Source organism: Bombus impatiens, unplaced genomic scaffold (assembly GCF_000188095.3).
Source record: "Bombus impatiens unplaced genomic scaffold, BIMP_2.2 scf_0225, whole genome shotgun sequence".
In the NCBI taxonomy this organism is placed as follows: domain Eukaryota; kingdom Metazoa; phylum Arthropoda; class Insecta; order Hymenoptera; family Apidae; genus Bombus; species Bombus impatiens.
In genome coordinates, this window is record NT_176644.1 from 1167878 (window position 1) to 1194403 (window position 26526).

Genomic DNA, 26526 nt, shown 5'->3' on the forward strand with positions numbered 1-26526 from the left:
TTTTCGCGTAGAATCACCCCCCCCCCCGCTTGTACTAAATATATTAAATTGCAACGATTGCTTCACGTTTATTTATTTATCTCGGAAATTTGTCTTTATTTCTCTTTGGAAATTGATAACGAAAATGATGAGATCGCGGGTAGCAGCGACAGACGAAAAAGGAACTTCGTACGGGAAACGTGGAAAGAGAAATATTTTCTATATTTTTAAGTATACTTGGAATATTATATAATAAATATATGAAGTAAGGTATAGATATATTTGCACTTTGCGATTGTACGTGTACGTAGCGTGATATCAGGTTTTTTAAATTGATAATACATCATAAGGAAGCTTCTTGTAAGAATTAATATTAAAACTAATTGCTAAATAATGTTATCTCTCTGAGAGAGAAATAACATTTTATATTTTCTGCTTCGAACTTTGTGTGAATATTTCCCGTCGAATTTTCCCAGCGCTTAATGAGATCGCCGTGTTAGACTTTCTTGAACACCGCTGCTATTAACATTATCGGAACAAAAATAAGAACTTCAGAAACCAGGGCCGGTGTGACTTTTCGCGAGACCTGAATACACCTTCAAATCCTGCGCTTAGATTTTATTTACCAATGCTATTACATGTTATTTATTTCTTATAAGCAGCTTTTTTAAACAAATCCAAGTAATATTTTTTCGCATCCAAGAGGCAAAAAATTCAACGAAAGTACAAAATCTGTAATCGTGTGTAACTTTTGCAAAAAACTCTTCATGTAGTTTAATCCTTAACCTACAGTTACGGGCATAGCCCGTAGTAGATGATCCGACCAAACGCAAATCGGCCCAAAATTCTCGAACGTAAATCGTAGGTTAAGGGGTTAATTTCTGTAAAAAGTACATTTCTCTGAAAACGCCTGGATTCTTTTATCCAAAGTCGTTTCCAGGATACGAGGACTTCGTGGAGTTACACCGAACTTTGATGATGTTTTCCTTTAACCTGAACGTTAAAACTGCATCATCGCTACTAAAAAAAATATCTCGCATCTGTCGATGGTATCGTCATTCTATAAAAAGTTAATCAAAATCAGTGTTTCTTAATTGGGTAATTTTCGTAGACCGCGGAGTCTCTTAAAACGCGGCGAACACGCTGAACCTGCCTTGTCAGAAACTGTTGCGTAACAAGAATATAAAAGAAAGTTGACGAATGTACGTACTGGACATATTTCATAAACATCGTTAGTGAAATAATAAATGCAATTGTGAAATAAAAATTGTATTAACAAGTTGGACAAGCTGAAGAGAATACTAAAAGTGGCAATTCTCTTTAACTAGAATTCAAGAAATTTCTCGTAATATACGTGAAATACGTGAAATAGTTAATTTTTAATCATTTTACTTTATGAAACGTTTAATTTAATTTAATATGTGTGTATAGAATTTCTTAAACTTTCTACCACTTAAATGTAATTTACAAGACGATAATTATAAAAAGAAATTTCTCTTCTTATTTTTAGACAACCGGAGAACGAAGATATAGTTATCAAACGTGCATTTCGGAATGCATACAACAGCAAATTTATGGTTCCTGCGGATGTTTACCCTTTTTCTTTCCAGACCAGCGTGAGTAATTTTTAGACGTAACTTTTGTTAAAGCTATCGATTATTAATAATTTCGTCGGATTTCAAGCGCCAGAACGCAGAATCGCAGAACGAGAAGTCGAATTTCATAGAATTCGTACCTTTCGCCGAGTAATATTTCAATGTTACACGGTCGAGTATCAAAAATTCAAAGTTATATGTCGATAAAGATGCAAATTGGCGGGAAACCTTCTCAGCAAACTTTCTCGTACGACCAAACAGCTCAAAAGAAATTTAATTTATGATATACATAATTCATCGTGATACATAATTCATGATATAAAAATTAAAAAATTCATCGAGAATAGAGCACAAAGTGAATAGCAGAATATCAATCTGATAAATCAAATTCTCTTTATAAAAATTATATCCTTTGTACGTTTACTGTTTTTTAATAGATCCGAACGTTCGTACTTGTTATTTGACTGACGTGGATTGCATCTTGTCCCGTAGAAGTAAGTTCGTTAAACACTTTCTTTTCTATAATAAAAAATTCTTTATAATTTCATTTAACTTGCGATTTACTTTTCTATCGTCTGTTAGTATCGAATTAAGAAACTTGAACGAAAGTACGAGACGTATCCAGAAAATAAGTTCCGAACTGCTATGGAAAAAAGGCAGAAATTAATTTTCGAAACCTCAGAAAACCTCAGAAAGGGTGCGTGCAACTATGTCGGCTTCAAAAGCACGAAATTTCCTGTTGTATTTTCCTAAAGTTCGATGTGTCTAAAATTCTGCGGTAAAAGAATATTTTGAAATTCTAAAAAGACGTGCGAATTATACGAATACGTCTGCCAGTGAACACAAGTGCGTTCTTTTATTCCAGTGAAAGATCAATTAAAAATTATAAACGCGGTTTTCTCAAAACTAGATTTTTCCACTTTGCACCCGGTAGATCTCCGAAACTTATCCGATTAACTTGAAACTTTTGTACATTATTCCGCGTAACGTTATCTACGTTGTAGCGTATGATTTTCTCGATATCTTAATCCATTTTTTCTTCTTTTATTTTTTTTAATAGACGTTAATTAAAGTTGTTTTTTTTTCAGAGAAAAATAAAATTTTGTTCTTAAGGAGACGCTATTTTCGAGTTTTTTAAAGACACAGAGAAATCGTATGCTACATCGAGGATAATCCGTTAAAAATATTTTGCTTTCTACCATCCAGTCACGTTCGCCGCTGGGTACAAGTAAACGAGGTCCCGCAGACGATGTCCTACCACCCCGTCATTTTGTAATTTTACGTAACAAAAAAAATACCAATCCAGAGTTAAGATGTTGCTCAAGGTTATCTAAAAACATCTTGATCCTTTGATTAATACTCGTAGGCGAAAAAAATTCCTACGTTTGTCTTACTTTTGTGGGCCTGTAGAGTTGCACATCCTTCGGGTTGGCAACTAAGTGGTTGCGGATTTTGTCATTAAGTGGTATTGATAAAATCCGCAATCACTTAGTTGCCAACTCAATACTTTCGTACGCAGCTCTTGCCATTATTCAGACACTGGTCGCAACAGAGTTCTAGTTTCTGTATCCTCGCGTCGTAGGATGAAGCCGGCTAGGATGCCACCCATACGACGAGCATAATTTCCGACATTCCAGACGATGCACAGTGGTCTGTCTGTTGATGATGTAGCGGGACAATAATCCAAAATCACGACCCATTGAAAATGAATAAATCTTTGTCATACCACAAGCCACCCACTTAGAGATATTGCAACGTCACTTAGTATACAACTTTGTATGTGTTTCGTATAAATGTCGATCGGCGAAAGGAACGCGAGCCGATCCTTTGTTAATCGATTCTTAAAACTCACCGGTATCGGCTAAATATCGCAAGTGCTCGGTTGTACGGCGATTTAAATCGTCGGTATTTTTACAAGCAAATGGTAAAAATCGCGTTTCAGCCGCGTCTTTTAATTTCCAAACGAACGGAAATAAAATACGATCGTAAAAATGATTTTTCGATAACTTTCGTTGGAGAAGCTGTAGGATATCCATGTACTCGGTGGAAATTAAAAATTTGTTACGCTGCTTCGTTCTATTTGCCTGGCGGAGGATATGTGCACGAGTTACAATTGCAAATATTTGCAGTTCTACGTAATTTTACGTATCTCCTCGTTGTAAGAAGAATCGAACCGAGAATGGGAATTCGGATTTTGAAACGCCATCGGAGATCGAATGATGGAAGTTTCAAGGATGCTGGAACAACGTCCATGGTGTTTCTCAAACAAATGAGAAATATTTACACTTAATGTAATGCAACGCACTCAAATCGTTTTGCAGCTGTTTCGGCGCCGACTTGAAACGCCCATCAAATGCGCATACAGCCAACTCGTTCGAAATTTCGCAGTTCTTGCTATCTCCTTGTCGGAGGCTCATTGTCGTCTCAGTTTCAAAATTTACTGCGACCGACGTCTCGTCGTAAGCTATCGTTTCGTACGAAATTCAGTTCGAAAATCGGCAGATCAAAAACGAGCGACTCTTCTGGTGACTCTTCGTGGGCAAACGAATGGAAAGCGACGACATTGTGAAAATCGTCTGTTGCCACGAACTTGTTCTCTGACTGTGCGCACTAAATCGTCATCGATCGACGGACGGTCGACCGCTTCGCTGATCGTCGTGCACGTTTTCACGATCGTCGCTAAAAATTGCCAACACGTCTTGTCGTAGCATCACGCGTCACTTGTTCTTCGTACGCTTGACGAAGTTGACGATGAATGGCCGTCGGTTTCACGTTTCTTTTATTCAGAACGCGTCGCACGGCCCACGGACCGCTCTATTCTGTTTCGAACGTGCGAAAAACGAACAAATACGCGTAAACACGATCCGATTGTTTCCAACTGGCAATTACGGCTTGTCAATGAACAAAGGAAATTGGCGTGCGTGTGCGCAATTCCGATCGTAGCGTCGCAGCAGCGATATTTCTTAAGGGAACATACTTTGTGGAATCGGCTCGTACACGAAATTCAGTGATAAGATGGACTGTATCGTTCTAAAATGAAAATTAACGAGCCAATCGATGGCAGAAGATTTTCAAGAAACGCGTTTAAAGAATAATTTAATAACAACATTTTTTTTTAACAATTTTTACGAGAATATGAAACGAACAGATGATTTTTAATCTCTTCGTAACAATTTTGTTATTTTTCAAGTTTAACCTTGTTGTTTCATTTTCTGAGCAGGAAGTTTATCGGTGATACATTCGTCGCATATAAACGATTGCAGTTGCCTTCCGCAGTGTAACGATAAGAGTTACGAAGTGGTCTCTGAATCGATACAAATGAACGACGTAGGATACGATTCCGAATTGGCGTAAGTCACGATATTTTTTAACCCTGCTGTGCTCGTTCTCCATCCAGCTGTATTTTTCTCCTGTTAAAATATGTCTCGTATGTATTACGTACAGTACGATGAAATTGTTATCGATGCGCGTGGTTTCACATTTCGGTCTGACATTTAAAAGAACTTCTTAGAAGATTAGAAATTTTGCTTAAAAATTTCCTTCCCCCCGTAACAGAAATGCTGTTTTTGTTAACAACTTTTTATCAGCGCCAGATTAAGTTAATTTTCGAAATGTTTGAAAATGGAAGCTTCTGTCTACAAGGATTTATGGGGAGAAAATTTGTTCGTTTACAGACGTGGCTTAGACGTCCAGAGTACTTCGTTTCTGTACGCGTATTTTCGAGATGGCACGTACCTCGAGTACCGGAAGCAAACTATCTTAGGATGGGACAGCCTTCTCGGTAAGATGGACTTTCTCAGAAAGTCATCCATACGTTCTAGACTTTTTTAGACTTTTCGATCGTTGGCATAAGTGGCTAATAGGAAAGCACGGCTAGGAGAATAAAGTAAAATTAAGCTGACTTTGTCGCGTAACTAGGCACGAGTTGGAGAAGTTCAATTGGAAAAGAAGGGGGGCGATGAAAAAGTTTGCACGCGAGAATAAGGGAATTTTCTTTGAAAGTTCGCGATTAAGATCGTGATGACCAAGATATATATTTTGAATCGCGTTTATCTATTTATGCGAGAAGGTGAGGTCAGCTTAAAGTAACAGAAAGTAATTTTATCAAGCGTGCCGCGAGCTTCGTGTAATCTTCCACACAATCGTATTTTTCTAGCGTTGAAAAGTTCCTTCACTTTGAAGATGAAATTGCGAAATTATTACGTTGTACATTCCAATTTTGCATATAAACATTTAATAGTGAAAGTTAACCGAGAGTTAATTGAGAAGCTCTTTCTCCCTTGAACGTAATTAAGAAAATTCGATTCTAATGTTAATCTATATACATATACTATATTCGATAATGACAAATTATATTTAAACAAATTATTCCATTGTATTATTCGTTCCAGCTGTTATTCAAATCGGTATTAAAATCACGACGTGAATTATAATTTATCACAGCGAAATTAATCATATTATCGTACTAATCGCATTTCTTGTATTTTTAATTTTACCTGAATTTTAATAACAGAATAAATTTCAGCTTCCTTCGGAGGAATCTTCGGACTCTGCCTCGGTGGTTCGGTGATAAGTTTAGTGGAGTTCGTGTATTATTTACTTGTAGACATCTTTTCGTTTCTTAAAGAGAGAACAGAACGACAGGATCAAGATCTACCACCTGCCTCCAAATTATTCGTTTCTGTGCCCGCAAACATGAAGTTGAAGAAATATAGTACGTCGAATTTGAACAAACGCATCTACCTTGCGTGGGATCAACAGCTTTCTCAACGAATTCGGAAAAACTCCGAATTCACGCGCAATATGTATCACGAATAACGTACGATATCGTGTTTAATTGCATATTATCGAACGTGCGTAGAATTTCTGCCAACTAATTTCCAATTGATTTCCACTGTCTAATAAAGTTTGACGTTTAAGAAGAACTTAATTTAACGATATTTAATTATCATCTAACGTAATCTATCAGATAAATGGCAAAAAGAAGATCAGCTGAATGAACAAGAAACGCCAATACTGTAATTAACTGTATTTGAAATTATAGAAATTTAGATCGCATTAATTAAAATCCTAATTATTACTATTTGAATATTCCTTAAACCTTGTTAAAAGCTATCCACCCAAGCGAATATTATTTTTCTTGTCGTTTCACGCTGCAATTATTAAACAACGTTTCGACGATTACAAACTCCAACAAATATTCGTCTTTTACGAATCACCGCTGTTTGTACATTGAAATTCACCCACCTGGGGGGTGACTTTATTTCTGTCTCTCGATGACGCAGGTGGTCGGTACAGGAAAAATTTGAAGGCGTTTTCCGCGATACGAAGGAAATGGTAGCGAAAGAAAATTATGCCGGAATAAAACTGGGGGCCAGCTTGGAAAACGAGGCAAATTAGAATCGCATCCAACTTCAAGAACCGACTTGAATTGAACGCTGATGAAACGTCGACTTCACCCACGTTTAATCGCGATTAAACCAACCTTTCTCTTTCTCTTCTTAAGAAGAAAAGAATGGTATTTGAGGGAAAGTTCTGTTAACGCCAGTTCTTTGTATTTTAGGCTCGTGTAAAACAGCGGTGATTTCAAGACGATAGCGTTCTTACAGAATTAAAGCGACGCTAAATCTCCTCAAGCTTAATGTTAAATTGACAATGAAGTTTTATAATCATAGGATACCTTTTACGTTACGTAAATCTTTATTTTCTCTACGCTCATATACGGCTTCCTCGTTGCTATTCATAGGAAAATGTAAGGGCTAAGCATCGTTAAACGGAGAAAGTTTGCCTGAACAAGGAAAACCTTCTCCTTTGTCTAAAACCATAATGAACATAGGCGCTTTAATAAGTTACAATGACTTGTATAATATATCTTCTTGAATATTCATTTGTATTTAATATTTGTATAACAAGCTGGCAAATAGTGATTAAGTAGAATTTTCCAGCCCTACAGGTGGCAATTCTAATGATAATTTCATCGATTTAATTAATAATTCTCTATAATATCGTTATTGTGATGTTATAACGAAACGAGATTGTTTAGCAAAAGAATTTGATCTACGATGAACGGCAAAGCTTAACCACGATTAACGACGAAGAAATTTCTTCCTATTGAGTGTAATAGAATGGCTTGATCGATCCGCAACGTGTAATTATAATCAATTAAATTGTTACTCTTTCGATCATTAATCATATAAGTCGTATGTCTCTAGAAGTATATTGCTAGAAGTAAGATAATAGGAAAGATAACGACGATTAAATTTGTTAAAGTCATTTCTACATACATCTTTCGATTCGTTTCAAATTTTACCAGTATAACGATGACAGTTCTGTCTCATTATTGTCCAAACGTTTCATGTAACTATTTTATGTAATTTATATTTTACCAATGTAATCGTGATAGTCTTGTCTCGTTGCAATGCCAGCAAAATTTCAACATCTTCTATGTAATATGGCACAATATAGCATACGTAAAAATTCTCTATAATAATACTATAATACTAATACTATAATACTATAATACTAATAATACTATTCTGAGCCACGATACATAGTACGAACTTACAACAAAGTAATTATGCTTCGATAATGCGATCTTCGAGGGGAAGATCGTGCACATGAGCGCGTGGGTCAAAAACTTCTCCGTTGGTCGGCGAATTTTATTAAGCGGCCGTAATAAGCAATGGCCTCGTCTTAATCATTTTCAAGCGTTAACGAATGAGCTTTGATGTATCCATGGTAACAACCGCGGATAACGGTTATCGATCCCCCACGGTTCTCGAACACCTTCCGTCACTTCCGTGACGATAAATTAATAGCAGGAAAATTTCAGATACACATCCACGTACAATATTCTTGTCTGCTAACATCGATTGCCAATTGGGGCGAGATAATTTCATTTCCGGGTATTTGCCGCGGCCAATGAATAACTAATTTGCTCTTTAAACCTGCGCAGCTGCCACTTGCCACGTGATTTCCCATTGGCCCCCCTGTTCCTGTATTTTATCTACTTTCCTCATCCAGCCTTTTCTTCGTTTCGTTCAGATAATTGTGAGTAAGGACGTAACGTTTCCTGTACTTTATAGCGGATGTCTGCTGATTAGACCACGGGCGTTTATGCAAATTCGTATTTTTACGAACACTGTGATTTTTTACAGTGATTCGTTTCACCTATCGAACGTTCTAACCAGTAGGAGAGCCCTGTGAAAATAAATTCGGAATAAAGTTTAAATTCAATAAGTACGTGTAAAATATTTATAAAAGGATTTGATAAATGTTGTAATATTTTCAAATGCCATTCTGTATCTCGGAACTCGGTGATCACAATGAATAGAATTTTGTAAAATTATTTTGGAAACTGCTACGGTTTACTATTAATTGAATTCCATGTTTTAGCAAGCGACACGAGCGCGAAGCATGTGCTGCGCATTTAATTAATAGAGTTTAATTTAATTAAAATTTTAATTGCCGCCTCACTTTTTAAATGGCAATGCGCATATTTGTTTTATTTACTGAATTATCGTGTGTATCCGGTTACGCGATCAGACTTGTTATTATCTCACTTTCTCCCTTCTTGCTTCTTCCTGCGGTATCGTCTTACGTGCCATTTTATAATTTCAAATAATAAATGGTATCTGACAATGAAGTTTACATTTCACCTAACAAATTCTCAAAAAATCATATTGTATATTCAATTGTTAATTATTGCAACAGAGTTACGAGCTCGTTAATGGCAGAGTTAATGGCTCGAAACTACTAGCTGGTTATCATAAGCTCTGAGTGGTTGATATTGATAATCAGAAAGTTTAACAATTTATCGGACCGTGATACTTCTATGCCATATTTTAAATTGCTTTTTACGGTTCATCGGCGACGACTGAAATTTCCAGTTTTCGTGAAATTATAACGATACCACGTTTCTATTTTTAATTTGAAAAGTCGACGTAGCTTCCTGTACGAGCGGCTTTTCCTCCTCTCTTTCTATTCCCTCAGTTCTCTCCTTTTATCTCCGCTGCAACCTTACTTCTGCGAGTGAATATTACATTTTTCAAGTGCAACGGTGAAAATTCATGGACAGGTGAACATGATCGCGGCAGAAATTTAGGGAGAGATCTTTCCTACGAGTTCCATCAATTTTACCAATTTCCATATAATATCAGTAATTTTACAAAATCGTCTTATATGGTCTTTGAAAAATGGAATTCGCTCTATGTAAAGACGAGATTGCAAAGTTTTACGATTATCAATTTCAAGATTGACATGTTCACGTAATTATGGAAAATTGCTTTTTTATCAAATGTGCAAACACTTCTGTAGACCGTTATTTGGAAAAGCTACGTTTATACTACTTTTCCACTGAAACCATACCCTCGATCGTATCGTAATTTTTAATTTATCTATTTCGGTTAATCAATTCTAATCAGTATATCGAAGACGAAGCGCCCGATCTCGATTCGTTAATTTTGATTCGCGCCGCAAACAGCGTAGATACATAGTTCAGGGTCACAGTAGTACTGTTCAAGATAATCAACGTATAGACGTTGAATACACGAACTCGTGAAGTGATTACATTGTTTGAGAAACAGTTAATTATCTCAGAGAGATACGGCCCATAGTTGATATTCCTGCGTATACAGTAGAACCTCTCATCAACGAACTCCTATTATCCGAATATTTCGCTATCCGATGGATTTATCACTTGAACGTTCTGGTATTGCAACACGGTACACGTTGCACAGCATTTAGTTTATGTAAAACTACGTAGATACAGGCAGTACGAGCCAGACTCGCGAAGCTTTTGACGAGATCAAAGGTGCCCCACAGCTTCTTAGCTGCCTCATTTAGACATATGTATGTATGTATTGAATGACTTTGTTAAGAGCGTAATACGACTCACCTTCCTTCGCTCGCTTGCCCCCCTCGCTTGTGACGGTACGAGACAGCTCAGATGAGGCGAATCTCCTTCGCGCTGTCTTTACATAGCTCAAAAGAGAAACCGTTAAAATATATAACACTCTACTCGTGCATTGCGTGAAATTCACGATCTAAACACGATACAATTGGATAATTATAATTTCATTTGTATCACTTATGATTATAATATTGATTTGATGATTGCAATATAAAAGGGAGAATATGGAGGTACTATACGTATAACCTATAAGAGTGACTATACTAGGAATTCGTTTGAAACCGCCGAAATACCGGCTGCGCGGCCGAGCTGTGCGTTGCACTTTGCAGAAACATCGATCTCGCCATCGATAGAGTTCACGATGTCGATAATCGACACTACGGTCGACGCAGCGCAGCGGTGTAGAGGGGAAATCTTCCCATCTATATATTGCGCGCGCATAACGTGTGTGGCAGTTAGATTTATTTCCTGTTCCGGTCGGTCGAGACAGATGTACGTGTTCGCGACGAAAGGAATAACCTTGTGTGTTCAAATTCTGATTCTACGGGATATAGTTCGCCGTCGTAACTTCATCCTCCATACAAAGTGTTTCCCATGAGTGAAAAATTCGAGTCTATATCGTTCCCGTGTGTGCCATGGTGATCGTTGGTTTATACCGGAAAGCAGTGCCCGATAAGAACTTTTGGAGAGCCAAGAGAACGATGGAGAATAAGGACAAGGTAGGATGTGTTATTTTCTATATTATTCTATAAGAAGGGAAAGCTCTGTTAGAGGGGAATCAAATTCCTCGTTCCGCTTCACGCCTGAGCATAGTTTCTCGTAGTTTTTACCATCTGTTTTATTATTCTTTCGATCTGATGATACGAGAGTTCACGAACTGTGAATGTCGTCGAATCTATAGTCTGTCCAACGAGTCGAGTCAGTAGAGGTAAACAAACATTTAGCTGGTAAGTAAACATGTACATATTTACGTACGACTTACATATAGCAGTTTTAGCTGCTGGCGCGTATTTACGTAGATCATTGTTAGGTTAGAACTTGTTTTGACTTCTTAGATTTATGACGCGGCATACAAAGGTTGCGAATACGAGCCATTATCCCAATGCACCAATCATATACGTCTGTATCGATTCGACTCGTCGCACGAGATATAATCGAGATATCTCGACAAAGCAATACCCGAATGTAAAAGAAATACATTTGTGTTTGTAGACGACGAAATTCCTGGTTATACAAGGTTTGTTAGGGAAAGGAAACGGTTGTCCTGACAGGTTATCGGTTCTCTTTCTATCTTGATCGGGATAGGTGTCGCTGACACGCGTTTCTCTTTCGACGTCTTAAGTAACGTCTAAAGATAGGAGCATTGTCTTAGAAGCGGGCCTCTTTCTCTCGTCGAACTCTCGAAAGGGCCACTGATCTATGAATAGGTCTTTGCCGCTCTTCTTCCTTACTCCTCTCATAATCCTCCTCGTGCCTCGTCGTCAACCCTTTTTATCGGGCTTCACTCGACATTGCTGACACAAAGATGGTGTTAGCTGCTGGTGAGCTCGATTTATGAACGTAAGAAAGAAATTTGTCGCTGTCTTTTTATAAAGCTCTGAGGAGAACGTGTAGAATGACCAGGAGATTAATACCATACTTATGTAACTTTTTTAATATTTTTATTTAAGGCTTCTTCTTATTATTTACTGCTCGATGCTTGAATTAATACGAAATGTACATAACCTCTTTGTACTTCGTTCGAAGATCTCTTACTATTATTTTTTATTCGATGCTTCAAATTATCTTCTCATCATATTATTGTCAGAAAAAGTATACTATCTAAATGGTATATCCATAGTATGAATAGTAGGGGCTCAGATAGATTTCAGTGAAGATTTTTTTTTATTATTTAATTTGTACTTTACTTTTTTTTAACTTAATTGCTAAATAACTTGTGGATGGCTACCCTCAGCGGGATACCATCTTCGAGTTTGACTATTTTATTTCTTTAGCGAGGTCAGTGGGGTGACAATGAAGATTAGTTGGGTATTTTCGAAGCGTACACACAAACAATTAAAATATTTTTTAATATAGTCATCGGTGATTGTTCTTTAGCATCGATGCTACACGTAGTTACATAAAATCTATTTCAATGTAAATTGTGTCTTTAAATATTTGTGCTTCGTATGGATCAGATAGTAGGGAAACGAGATTTCGAAATTTCGTGATTTTTAATCTCGCGTTCCTCGCTGCGATACTCGAACGAAAGCTAATATTTAACAAAAATTACTTTTCCACAAATTTGCCCAAAATTTTCTTTCTGTCCAAGCCACTTCGTCGTATGTTACAATTTAACTTCGTAATCTTTGTTCTACGGTAAATCTCATCTCCATAAATTTAAGATGGCGAGGTAATCTCGTTTCGAGTAATGTCACAAAACATTTGCAGATATCTATCTGAAATATGTGGGCGCTAGTTTGTTACCTTCATTCGATAGTTATGGCTATGTCTAGCCGTGGAAAAAGTCTATGAAGCTTCGTAGAGTTTCACGCGAAGATCAAAGTGGTTGCCTCTGTTCTTCGATAAAGATCATGTGCTTCGTAAAATTTGCAATAGAGTAGGTCGTATCAGATGCTAAAATAAACGATAAAATCTTTTACTTGCGTCGCTGGTATAAGCTATGGAATAGGTTTAAGATTTCAGCTACTGCAGCTTTTAATACCGTCTGAATAATTCAATGAGATGAAATTGGAAATTCCAAGTACGAATCATTTACAAACGATAAACGAAATGAAATATTTTATTTTGCGCAAGGTGACACTATTTTTAAGACATACATTTTATATAAAATGTACGATTTCAACGATACAATATAATATCGTCCAAAATATATAAATAAATATATAATTAGTATTTGGCGGATTCTGGTCTTCGTATAAGACGAAACCACTCGAACAGATGACCTTGCAAACTACTCGCAATGAGAAGTAACTCTATAGACCTTTTTTTTGCTTAGGATGGCAATTTTTACAAAGCTAATTAATAATAATTATCGCACCAAGACCACGATATGCTTATTAGACAGTTTTTATCCGGAACGACATTCTAAATTAACGTGTGAAATTCTAATTTTTTTTGTAGGAGAACTGCTTTTACATTTACTAATAACATGTAATTTCTGGGAAAATTAATCTACACTTTTATTAAGATCGAGATACGATTATTTATACATTTTTTATCTTCAGCGTGTCATTTGAATTATAATTACAGTACGTGCCGAATATTTAAATAGAGATTAGAAAGATTAATTATTCCTATGTAGAACAAGCTCTAATAATAATTATTAAAATTTTCATTTGTCCGTATCTTCAGTATAAACAATTTTACGAGAAGACTGCAACTGTTATAACTATATTCTTAGATGCAACAGTAGCCTTAATTGCTATTTATTTTATATTCCGATAAATCTACCATCGCGTTACGACGTACGTGCTACGAAGGAGAATATAAAAGGAACGAAGATGGAAGCCTCCCAACGACGTAATCTATACACTTCAGCAGTAACTACATCTTCGTTAGTTACTGAATTAATTAATTAATACCTACTCTAGGTTTACAGCCTGTTTATACTGTTTGGAAACTTATACGTAACTTGCTTGTTATCGCGGGCGTTCTTATATCACGCATCTCATATTACGCATCAGGACATTGATAAAAGAAAAAAAAAGAAAAAAAGCAATTAAAATTCAGGAATCAAAATTTAATTAAAGGTATAAATAAAGAAATTATCTATCGCCGATTAAAATTTATTTTATCCTAGTGGACAGATTGCCTAAGAAATATCGGATAAGCTATAAACAATAATGCGAGAAGCCCAAGTGCCGATAGGACGAAAGAATCGGGAAAATTCAATGGGCTAAGCGGCCCGTCGATGTGTCCGGACGGTTACGTGATGGGGGTACCAGAAAAGACAAAGAGCTTACGGAGAAAGACGAATTAACAATCAGTCGTTAACCGAGAGTTGAGTTGCCGAGTTGTTATGAGTTGTAAACTATTAGTTGTGAGTTATGCATTTCAGTTGGCTTAGTTATAGCACATTACTGTATTTAGTTCCATTCCAATCCATTGTAAATAGATCCATCTATCAATAAACATAGGATAAAAATCATTGGAAATTTTCATTTCTAATATTTCTGAATAAATAAATCCTGTACTAGAAATTTCTTTTGACCAGAAATCGTCCTCTCGTTACGCGACACGTGTATGGAAAAAAATTGTGGATTAATCTCAGCCTGCTGTTTGGACCTATGGGATCCAACTATGGGGAACAGCGAGTAATTCCAACATAGAAATTCTTCGACGATTCCAATCAAAAACTCTGAGATCCTTAATAGATGCACCTTGGTATGTTACCAACGAAACGATACATCACGACCTTGAGATAGCCACAGTTAAAGAAGAAATATCCAAATACAGTAACAGATATTTTTTATTTAGTTGTTTACATTCACAGTAACATAAGAGTTAACAACCATCAAAACCCATTAGTTACTCAATTACTTTTCCGCTGGCTAAAAAGACATTACCCTTTGGATTTAAACATTAGATTCAGCTAGAATCAAACATACGATAATCACCTATTATACATGATATAATATCACGCTAGAATAATTTATTTATAATTCTCAATGAGAATTGATTGTAAAATTCTTCCAAATAAAAATAAAAAAAATCTCATCCTACGCTGCAACAGATCTATCGTTGCAAAGACGTTTCATTTGCAAAAGCTTCGCTTAATTTGGCCGATCATCGGTAGAAATTGTCAAAACTAATCGGTTCACTTTAGTCTCTCATACGCGCAACTGTTCCTATTCTCATCCTGCTATATACAGGGTGAACAACATAAACCAGATTACGTAAATATCTCAAGGTTATTCTTAAAAGACTCCGACATCATCAGTGCACCAATATACCAATAACAAACATCATCTATTTATAAGAATTACGAGCTCCGTAAGCTTCGAATTAAGCCAAAAGGCGGCGATCGATCGCGATCTCCTTTCGTCCTAAAACAACGAAATTCTAATGGCGGCGGATCGATTTAACCACTTGGAAACATCCTCAGCTCGTAAACATCAACACTTTCGAGTGTGAAACGTAAAAAGAAAAGCGAGGGTCCTCTTCGAAAAGTTTCCATTCACAACAGAAGCTCGATGTCGAGGCATCGATCAATTTAGCCCCCGATGAATTCTATCTTGGACACGAAGCCAGCTATAATGAAACGAAAGGGGAAAAGTAGAAGTCTCTTCATTGAAACCAGAGTTATCCCATCTCTCGGTCCCGCTTACATCGTTTCCCGCTGATACTACGAGGATAAAGTGATCTAAGAAACACTCCACACGTCTACTTTCGTCGTTGACCCTGTCACAGCGTCTTCTTTAGTTTCAACTAACAAATGTCGCAAGGGTCTCTGGGTTTATGCGAGATCGTCGATCGTTTAACTTTAACGCTAAAACTACCGAACTTTGACGATACGTTTAGGATTGTTCGAAAATTTGCAATAATTTTCAAAGCAATTTTATCATACAAATTCTTAAAAATATTCAAAATCGAATTGACGAACGTTTCTTCGACGCTGTATGAAAATCACATTCGCCTGTACTTGAGAAATGCTAACATTTTTCTTTGCTGCATTTAACGTTTATAGAAATGTTTTCAAGAAGCGCGATGCATCTTTGTTGCTTTACGTTGCTGAGAAAGATCGATGCACAGTTCGCGGCCAATTTTATAATAACGTTAGACAAATACAATGCGAAAAGCGTGTGTTTAATTACGAGATACGTAAGATCGAATTTTTAAAGCCGTTTTCTACGCTGAAACGCTAAAAGCGGACGTAGGTTATTTGCGCGACGAGTCGTTGATACGTGAAATTCTCTTAAATTCAACAGCTACCTCGACGCATTCGGAATTAATTTGTCAAAAAGCAGACACCGCGTACATAATAGACGCACAGAGCTAGAAAATAGTCGCGGAAGCTACAGCGAATGGTCAGTTTCACCGAGTTATCGCTTCGCCTCGTTTCGAGGGAGCTTTCGGGGTGAGTCACGCTTGCGCAAGCCGCGTGCACTTAGCGAAGCTAGAACGGCGCGCAACAATCATGCGAGCTTCAGTTTTCACCAAGTTCTCGTCGGGGTTGAACGATCGTCGCTCGGTTCGTCTTTCGACAATCATCGTGAGATTACTTCGTCCGTGAAAAACGAAAATTTCATCTTCGTGTCACGCATCTTCGGCTCGTGATCCCACGTGTTAGTCGATGAGAAACAACGCCAAGATTTCGTATGAAAGTTCTTCTCCATCCACGTGAGAAGCTTCACCCTCTGTACCGCGATCCCTTGATCTTCCTACGCGTTTAGATACAGTGTATCCAAAGAAGAACCGCTGACTTTTTACATTTTATAAAAACGTCTTTGGCGAACGTCGAATATCGCGACAGTTTCAACAACTTTCTACGTTCGTCTCCGCGTTTCGTCAGCGCAGAGATCGGAAGATCTGGTCAAAAGCGAACGCTTTGAACTTCTCAGCCTTTTCTTGTCTTGTCTTCTTTTTTTCTGCAGTTAGAATTTCTATCTAAGATCGCAAAGATTTTGCCGTTTTTGTAGAATCGAACGAAAGACAGAGAACGGTGATTTTCACAAATTTTTCGTTTCTTTCCTTTTCGGGGGAGTTTTCTTTTGTTTTTTTATTTGAGACTCGAAGAGTTTCGCGATTTCGTGGCGAATTTTGACGAGACAACGAATGAACGAAAAATGGAGAAAAATGTGTAGAGAAGACGCGAGTTAAATTGTTACGATTTCTTAAAAGACCGAGTGGTGTACTATATGGCAACATCAACCGTGTCGGGACATCATGAAGCTGTCAAGGAAAATTCCACGGAGCTTCTTGATCGGATTTCCATGAATAGTTGCCCGCCAAGTAGTTTTCCAGACAATTTTCAAGACTTCTTCGCCGCTCTTAACGAAGACTCGGACGATTTGCCCAGCATGCTCGAGGATAAGTTGATACCCAGGTGAGAATACGGATGTTTTCGTCTACTGTCATTCACAAGTTTCGTTTAAGATGCAAAGGGTAAGGTATTCCATTGAAAAATAAGATTTTGTAAATTTGATATCCAGCTGAGAATAACAACACTTTTATCTACATATTGTCACCGATAATTTTTATTAGAGTTTGAAAATTAAGGAAAATAATAATATTATCAAATAAGCTTTCGAGACTTCGAGAATTTACATTAGGTTGCAACATACGAAATTTTTCATCTTTAACGATTTATTGATCTCTAACAAACCTTTCATTGAATTATACCGTGCAAATCGATCTGCTGTGCCAAAAATCTTCCTTGTAACAGTAGCAATGCCCGATATACAATAAAGTATTGTTATTGTACGTACACCACCGACCATAAATCACATTGTAACAATACAACGTGAATACAATTTTCTGGCTCGAGTTCATCGCTTAATTTTGCCATATAACGCTGTTTTACGATGATACCCGAATACGAAATTTAAATGTCCACGTGTATAAATTGAATGAACATTTAAAAATGGATATGAAAAATTATATGACGAATTATGATAGACAAAAGAATAAGGCCAGAATAGGCAAAATGGAGAAAACAGTTACGGCAACTATTAGGACGAAGTTGAACGACGATCACAGTAAAAGTATTGAAACAAAAGGTAATCGACAGAGTGCCGCGGCCAGTTCACACGGTGATATTCGCACGCGGCTGATGGAAACGAGATATAAGATATTTCGTTAAGATTTTTGACGATACGATTTGATTTACTTATTCTTTAAATTAGGAACGATTGATATAATAATAAATGGTATTTTTATTTCATGACGTAGGCCCTTTCATAATAAGGAAATCGTTCGTATGCAAATTTCAAATTTCATTCAGCATTTATATAAAACCAATATGGGATCCAACTATGGGGAACAGCGAGTAATTCCAACGTAGAAATTCTTCAACGATTCCAATCAAAAACTCTAAGATCCTTAATAGATGCACCTTGGTATGTTACCAACGAAATGATACATCGCGACCTTAAGATACCCACAGTTAAAGAAGAAATATGCAAACATCAGTAACAGATGTAACGTAAGAGTTAACAACCACAAAAACCCATTAGTTACTCAATTACTTTTCCGCTGGCTAAAAAGACAATACCCTTTAGATCGAAGCATTAGATTCAACTAGAATCAAACATACTATAAACACTTATTATCCAAGTTATAGAGTACCACGCCAGAATAATTGACTTATAATTCTCAATGAGAATTGATTGTAAAATTCTAGCAAATAAAATGAAATTCAGCGTTGACTCGTGAACACAGGTGTATTTATTGGGTTGGCAATTAAATGATTGCGGATTTTTTCATTAGGTGGTATGGACAAAATCCGCAATCACTTAGTTGCCGACCCAATATTTGTTTAATTTTGACCTCGCTGTGAAGAAATAGACGCATGACATGGTATACTTACTTAACGTATCTAATGTACTCAAACATACTTATCCTCCACTTTCGTATCATCACGCCTATTTACGTCTGAACTTGTAATCTATCCAACGAGACGAGGTACTAAACATAAACAAAATTTGATTGCTATAGCTGTAATAATATTTTGTTTGATAATTTACTACCTCGTCTCGTTGAACACGCCATAGAGCTGTCTAAACCTACGACTATAACAATGGAGAAGAAAAGAATCTGCTATTGCAACGACTGTAACTTTCTTTATAACGAAGTACTATGAATTCTGCTAACAGATGTGTTTGTACATCTAAAAATTAAACGACCAACAACGAAGGACGGAATTTTCAGTTTTAAAACGACGCTTAAAGTAAAAAAATATTTCCTAGTAAAAAAAGAGAGATTTTGGAAAGTTGATAGATCGACGAAGATTTCGTAGAAAAAAATAAAAAATACTTAACCCCCGTGCGTCGCTGGTTCTCTTAAGTAAAATTATCTGACGATGATGCAAAACTGACGCAGTGATAAAGAAGCGATAAGAAAGATGCGATAAAGAAGAAAATTCTGAATATCGAGACGTATAATCCTATTGTTTACAAATGATAAAACTGGATATACTGTTTTTAAAAAAATCATTCATCGCGTTAATTGACGCAAGAGACGCAAGAGAACTAATCAGCGTAAAACATGCAGTTGCTATCTTTTCGTGCAAATGGTTGACCGGCGAGTACAAGTGACTTAAATGCAAACATATTAATATTGATGATACCGTATTATCGTGACAAAGAAAAATTACTACGATAGAACGTAGGAGAAGCATAGCAAGATGAACAATTTTATTCCCCTTTTCGCAAACTATATTTGATGCGTCTTCCTTCTATTCCAATCCGAGCTTTCTCTCGCATATTTGCGAAATTATGAATCATGTCTGTCGTATTCTATGTACGTTCTCTGACATTCGTATATTTTGCAATCATTGTCGCAACGTACATTGTTCTTAAAATACGGTTAAACGATAACTCGTATCACAACCCTACCGTTGAAAGTAAAATCAAATTACTGTGGAACTGGATGTGGAAAATTGCAAATATGACAACGAACATCCGTTTAACTCGAGATGACATTTTCCAAAAAAGTCCTGCAAATTCATTGGACAGGGAACATCAGTCGATATTCGCAAGGCTAAGAATAGGTCACACGAACTTCGCCCGTGTTCACCTAATCGCAGAAGAAGAACCGAACAAGCGTAATATTTGCAAAGAGAAAAATTACTGTAAAACACCTATCAATCGAACTTTTCACATCGAAAGACAACAACGCAACTAATTAACATTTCTTCAATTAATTAACCCAGCAGCGGAGAAGCAGGGACATTCACAATGTCTGACACACGTTATAAGTATAAAAATATAGTTAACGATACAATGTAAACATTGTACGTATTTATGACCAGACAATAGCACGCTATCCTAATGTATTGGCTTGGTAACTAAGTGATTGCGCATTTTGTCAATATTTTGTCGTTACGTGGTATTGACAAAATCCGCAATCACTTGGTTGCCAACCCAATAACATTGTATAAACCTATGAAATACAATTATCGTAATTACGACTGTAGTCTGTCACAACCCTCACAGATGAATATGACTGTAAATAAATAAACAAGTGATAATCCTATTACGAATATCAGAACTGTAATTTTAATTTAATTATAATTCAACATTAATAATCGTATTATAAGTATCCCCACTATTTTACTCTGCAAGTATTGATTCTACGATCAATAATAAATGGATTAAGTCATTTTTTTTTTATTCCTCTTGGAGAGTACTCTATGGCTTTAAGGTCTTACGCTACTTTTTTTTCTACTATTATTGACTGGGGTGTGCTAATCAATTAAAGCAGAGCGCGTTGTAAATTCTACGATATGATTCATTGTTTACAGCTTTACATATTCACGCATACGTTGTACAGTTTTACCTATTAATATTAGATTACTACATAAATTCTGTTTGCCTCTTCGTTAATATAAACATAATAATAATTATATCATCGCTGTATGAGTCAATATGAAATAATTTTTTTTTTTTTTTTTTGGTAGAATTTTTACAATCAGTTCTCATTGAGAATTATAAGTCAATTATCTTAGCGTGGATTATAAGTGTTTATAGTATGTTTGATTCTAATTGAATCTAAAATATGAAATATGAAATATAACGTATTCCTAGAATTTACAAAGGACAGAAATAAAAAAATCTTCATTAATTCCTATCAAACGTGTTCGTAGAACTTTCGAAACTTCCTCTCTATCGCAAGAATTTTCATTTAGAGTTGGCTTTAATCCTGAATTTTGTACGGGACTATATTTAAGGCGGCAAGTTTGGCAATTAAAGATATCGCACGCTGCTGCGCCACATTTAGAAATTAAATGCGAATACGCGTATATAAATCTAGCCTGACCAATTCTAATTCCATTTAATACTGTCTGTTGTTCACGGTCGAGATATACAGTGGCTAGATTTTTGTTAGAACATCCTCCGTTGATTTACAATTGCAATGCCGAGGAATTTTTCTATTCATCGTCCTAAAAGTATTGGACAATGCTTTTCTACAAAAGTTTACAGTATTACGCTTTTTTATACAAATTCCCAAGGTCACTTATACGAACACGATCTTTCCATAAGCCTATTTATAGTACGAGAAGATAGTATAAATAATGGTACATCGATACACTGTGAACACATTTACACAAATTGCAAGTACATAGTTTTATGAATGCAATTTAAAAATAGTATAAGATAAAAAATTGTTTTACTCAACCAATTACTTTGTTCCGTTACTTTGCGTGTCTTTCATGTTTTTGCATACCGTGTACATTCAAATTTCCCACAAATCCATGATATCTCGTGGTCTAATTATCCGCTTTCTTTTATGCAATTGATCGATAACAGCTTGCGCACCACTGACGTATCAAAGTCCAAATTGAATCGTATAATACGAATAAGATTCAAATTTCAGTGAGAATGGTCTTTATCATGCGTAGCTGGAAACGGATATTAATCGCGTTTCTTGTCGGATTTCGACAGGTTGCAGATCCTTTCTGTATCGATGGAAATGTCGAGGTCGGCTAGAAACTCTAACAAGGCCTCTAATGCGTACGATACAGATATATGTATCTGGATTTCAATTAGTTCCAGATGCTCCTTATCTTGGTTAAAACGTCGACGTTGTGATATCGTGCCTATTATTGAAATGGTTGATGGAGGGATTAAGCGTGATCTGTAATAACGCTGGCTACTATGCAATGTATGGCAAAATCGGTCACTGCAGCCTATGTTGTGTTACGATCGTAGAATCTCGCGAAATACGCCGAGGAAAATTTCATTTTCGCGTACGGTAACAAACGAAACAGAGTTTTAAAAATTGCGTTCCTTCAATTACGTACGCTATGAGTTTCAGTAAAATTTGAATCATATTGATAGCAGCTACGTATTCCGTGTATTATATTCATTCGTTGTATTCATTAGATGTAAACTGTTTTTGTAGAATTACGCTCTTCTTTTCTCTTATTTCATAAAGTTTCTTTCGTTCGATATTATACGCACAGTGTCTAGAGTTTCGTAGCACAGGGAATCTATTTTATCGGTGGATCGCCCACATGAAAACGAAAAAGTTCGTATAAAAGTATGCCCTGTTTCATCTTGTTTTCCAGCTATAGCGAACTTCTTCTTTAACGAACTGTTTCTTCGCAAGATCCGTTCGAAATTGACCCATTTGCATACGAACGTAGAACTGGCTACGTCTCGTCATTGACCAGGTACGTTTACAGAATTACAATGCAAGCTTCAACGCGAAACATATTCGCTTCCTTTTTCTAAATATGTAGACGCGCGAAATTAGTTGAACTATACTTGCACCTCTCGACGGAATTATTCCAACGTAAAGTTTGTTGTAACTCGAAAACAAGATGGAACAGAGCATGTGTGTTCTAAGTTCTGTCGCCTTTTTTAAACCGAGGATTCCAAATACACTCGTGGAAGATAAATTTCCGAGTTAGAATGACACATTTTCCCAGCAAGTAATTTAAATGTCAACCAGCTCGTCGCACTAAACGGTTAAACAGAAACGCGGAGTTTTCTACTCGAATTTAGGGACAGACGAGAGTGTTCCTTGTTGAACTTGTAAGACTTTCAAGAACTTGAAGAAACTTTTCGGAGTAGGAACTGCACGCATATGCGACATCAATCTCATTTCAACCATGAGATAGCGACCCCGAGCTTTGGACTCCTTTGGACACATCACCACCTTGTCATCATAGCCTACACAGAAGCTATGACACACCTTAGTTCACATCATAGATAAAGGCTTCGACCCCTCACCTCCGACGCATCATCGGCTACACAGAAGCTATGACACACCTTAGTCCACACCATAGATAAGACATCGACCCCCGACCTTCGGACACTTCTCCACACCATAACCTACACCTAATCCCTCAATATCCTAAAACCAAAAGGTATATAAACCGAGATATTCACCCAGGTCGGGCAGTTCTTATTCTTCTTCTAGTTGCTGTACTCATACAGCCCCTTTTCTCCGGTTCGCTATTATTTTGTAAGCGTTAACATTTATAATAAAGTTTTATAAAGGAAAATTAGTAGTTGGGTTACGACTCAGCCTTCTTACTACAATCCAAGTACCAACTTTACGTGACACATACGTGGACAACAAAGAACCTCTGGACTAACGAACTTGCTAATTGCTGTTGACTTACGTACGGTCAAACAACGGTGTATGAGTTTGAAAAATGGGAGATGACCCCGAAAATTCACAACCTGGGACCGTTGGGATATTGATGACTCATTAAGCACTTCGCTTCGGCGATACGCGTTGTTGCCGAGTGCCGCTACATATCAAATTAACAAATATCGCTACGAATAAATTGTTTCCGAAAAATCTTGCTTTTGCCGAAATTCCCCGAATTCGAAGGGTCAAACGTTTACGTAGAAATTGTTTACGTATGTTCAAGCTGCGATAGACGTAGCGTAATCAACGCGATATTTAAATATCCAGCAAATCTCATACGAATCAACAAACCTGAACACAGTGTGGGTGTCCGAATATGTCAGCATGAATAATTGCGCGTGCAATGAATGTTACGTTGAAACGTACTTAAAAAAAAAAATGAGAGAGAGAGCTTAGTAATGGATGTGTAAAAAAGCAATATTAAACGTGGCCGCGCAAATTGCCCGTTATTAATACATCGCGAAAGGTTGAAGTTAAAAGTGTCAACGAGCAGCCAGGGTTTAGCGAGCAATTATCCGGGAACGGAGTTCAAAGAGGACGATTCGCCTTGCACGCGACCAAATCGGGATTGTTGAACGATAAGATAACTACGAACACGTAGGACGGCTGATCCGATTAGATTGATCTGATTACGAAGTGTTCTGTCCGAAGCTATTCCCGTAAATCATTTACACCTATCGCATGTCAACGTGCACATAGGTACATGAATGGATGACGATTACATCGAATTTGCCTGGTTGAGTCTGTGCGTGTTCGAGACGTCGTACGGAGGAACTTTGATAATAATCGTTCAAGCGGCTCGAAGGGTTCGTTGATACCACAAGGATTCTTCCCTTCGATCGTTTTCTCTCTCTCTCTTTTTTTTTTTACTTTTATATTTATTTACGTGCCGTCTATACGTATAAAGATCGTTATGTGTAAATATTTCGTTGATCACGCGTTACGTTCCTAAGGTATTCATAGCGCAACAATAACGACGATACGCCTGAAAAGTAAAACACGAGATTCTTGCCGGAGGAAGAAATTTCTTGGGTGTCTGTACTTCCTGCGCGCACACTAACAAACTATTCAGAAATGAAGAGAACGGCGACTTGGCACTGCGATAAATGGCATTTTCGATAGCGAAATTGTCGCTATTACATATTTCACGCTATTTTTATTCGAAAACGGCGAGGTTGGAGCTGATTTTTTTTTTCTTTTTTAAAGAATTCTTCTAGTCGTTTCACGCAACGCGTTAGTCTTTCTAACAATTTTGTAAGAACGGTAATTAATGTTTTCCGTAATTAATGAAAACGTCATATTTGCGGTGACTTACTACGCAGGGATTGCGTGTTAGAATTATTCATCAAAATTATTAGTTTCCTTTACTTGAAAAACGAACGTAATTTACGGTACACCTAATGTACAGGTTATCCCGTGCAACTGAAACAAGCTACAGCTTCGAAACGGCACGAGATAGAAAATAATTTCATTAGCAAAATTAAACGGTTTCGAACGATGTACGTTTCGCTATATGTGGCCATTTTGAAAGTACCGATGTTTCGAGTTTCGATGTTAACACTTAGCCAACCGCGCGCGCCACAGCGAGATATACGTTTCCACCGCGTTCGGATAAGCCAACCTATACGTTGTCCATCGAGGATTAATGTTCACTACTTAAAAAACAAAGAAGTCTAATTGTATTTCGAGGTAATGATTTTATTTAACGATTTCACATATTGTTTATACGAAACATCAAATTAAAAGTATAGAAAAATGTAGATAAAATCAAAAGCATTAAAGACGATCAAAGATAAGTAAGACGACTTGAAGGTGAAATTAAAAATTCATAATGCATTTTAATATTTTTTTACACCGTGGTATCGTTCGATTATAACTTTATTTAGTCATAACTGGTAGTGTAACTTTTTAATTAATTTTAACACAACCAGAGTCGTGTATTTTATCATATACTGTACTTTATGAAAGTAGAAAAAGTAGCGCAATTAATTGGCGACAATTCCAGGTAAACAATAACTGATAATAACAATAAAAGAAAGGAAAACGCGTTGCTAAAATCGAAAAGGGAGATCTCCTCGTTCGGACGCGCAGCGTAATTCTTCACAGAGGGGAGATCTCCCTATTCGTTTGGCTAAGTGTTAAAATCATCCCCATTTTTTCAAATAGATCTATATATTCTCTTACTCGCCGATCGATGCATTTTTCTGCTCTCTATAATGAAAAGTATCACAACACGTGGATCGAATACCTGACAGAAAGTACGGAGATTCGCGTTGACAAATTTGCACCGTCTTTCAAGATTATCAAAAGCTCAAATAGACAAGATCATACAGTGTCGCCCTCGATATCGTACAATTTTTCTCCGAAACATTTTTCCTATCGTTCATACTTCTCGCGGTATTTCAGTTTTTCAAGTTGAACTAATTTACTTATAATTCTCAATGAGAATTGATTGTAAAAAGTCTACCAAAATAAAAAAAGTTGAACTGCCCATGCTGTATACGTTTTATCTGTAGTTATATTCGACAGCCGATGTTGAATACGTCGATGGGGCAGACAGCTACGCTCGTTGAGCTCTGATTGGATAGCAAATCTCGAATCTCGCTGTTCCTGGATGTTGTGTCTGATATTACTTAAGTTTCTTCCGAGAGTACCATAATACAACAGTGGAAAAGGGGCAAAAAGGTGTTTCGGGGCGGGGGGGGGGGGGCTATT

At 36.8% G+C, this 26526-nt stretch overlaps 2 protein-coding genes across 4 annotated transcripts in view; both read left to right on the forward strand.

The window, feature by feature from the left end:
- The window catches only part of LOC100748842 (pickpocket protein 28), a 15806-nt gene extending 8181 nt beyond the window's left edge, over positions 1-7625 (forward strand). For both annotated transcript variants that reach the window (XM_012383831.3, XM_033320004.1), the window contains 5 exons: positions 1490-1595; positions 2012-2068; positions 4795-4924; positions 5249-5355; positions 6100-7625. In XM_012383831.3, coding sequence (XP_012239254.1) covers positions 1490-1595; positions 2012-2068; positions 4795-4924; positions 5249-5355; positions 6100-6392 — 693 coding nt within the window. In that variant the 3' untranslated portion in view covers positions 6393-7625. The remainder of the gene's footprint in view (positions 1-1489; positions 1596-2011; positions 2069-4794; positions 4925-5248; positions 5356-6099) is intronic.
- An 8997-nt stretch (positions 7626-16622) lies between these two features.
- Positions 16623-26526, forward strand: part of LOC100748573 (GTP-binding protein RAD-like) — a 75646-nt gene continuing 65742 nt past the window's right edge. For both annotated transcript variants that reach the window (XM_024366624.2, XM_003488264.4), the window contains exon 1: positions 16623-17533. In XM_024366624.2, coding sequence (XP_024222392.1) covers positions 17346-17533 — 188 coding nt within the window. In that variant the 5' untranslated portion in view covers positions 16623-17345. The remainder of the gene's footprint in view (positions 17534-26526) is intronic.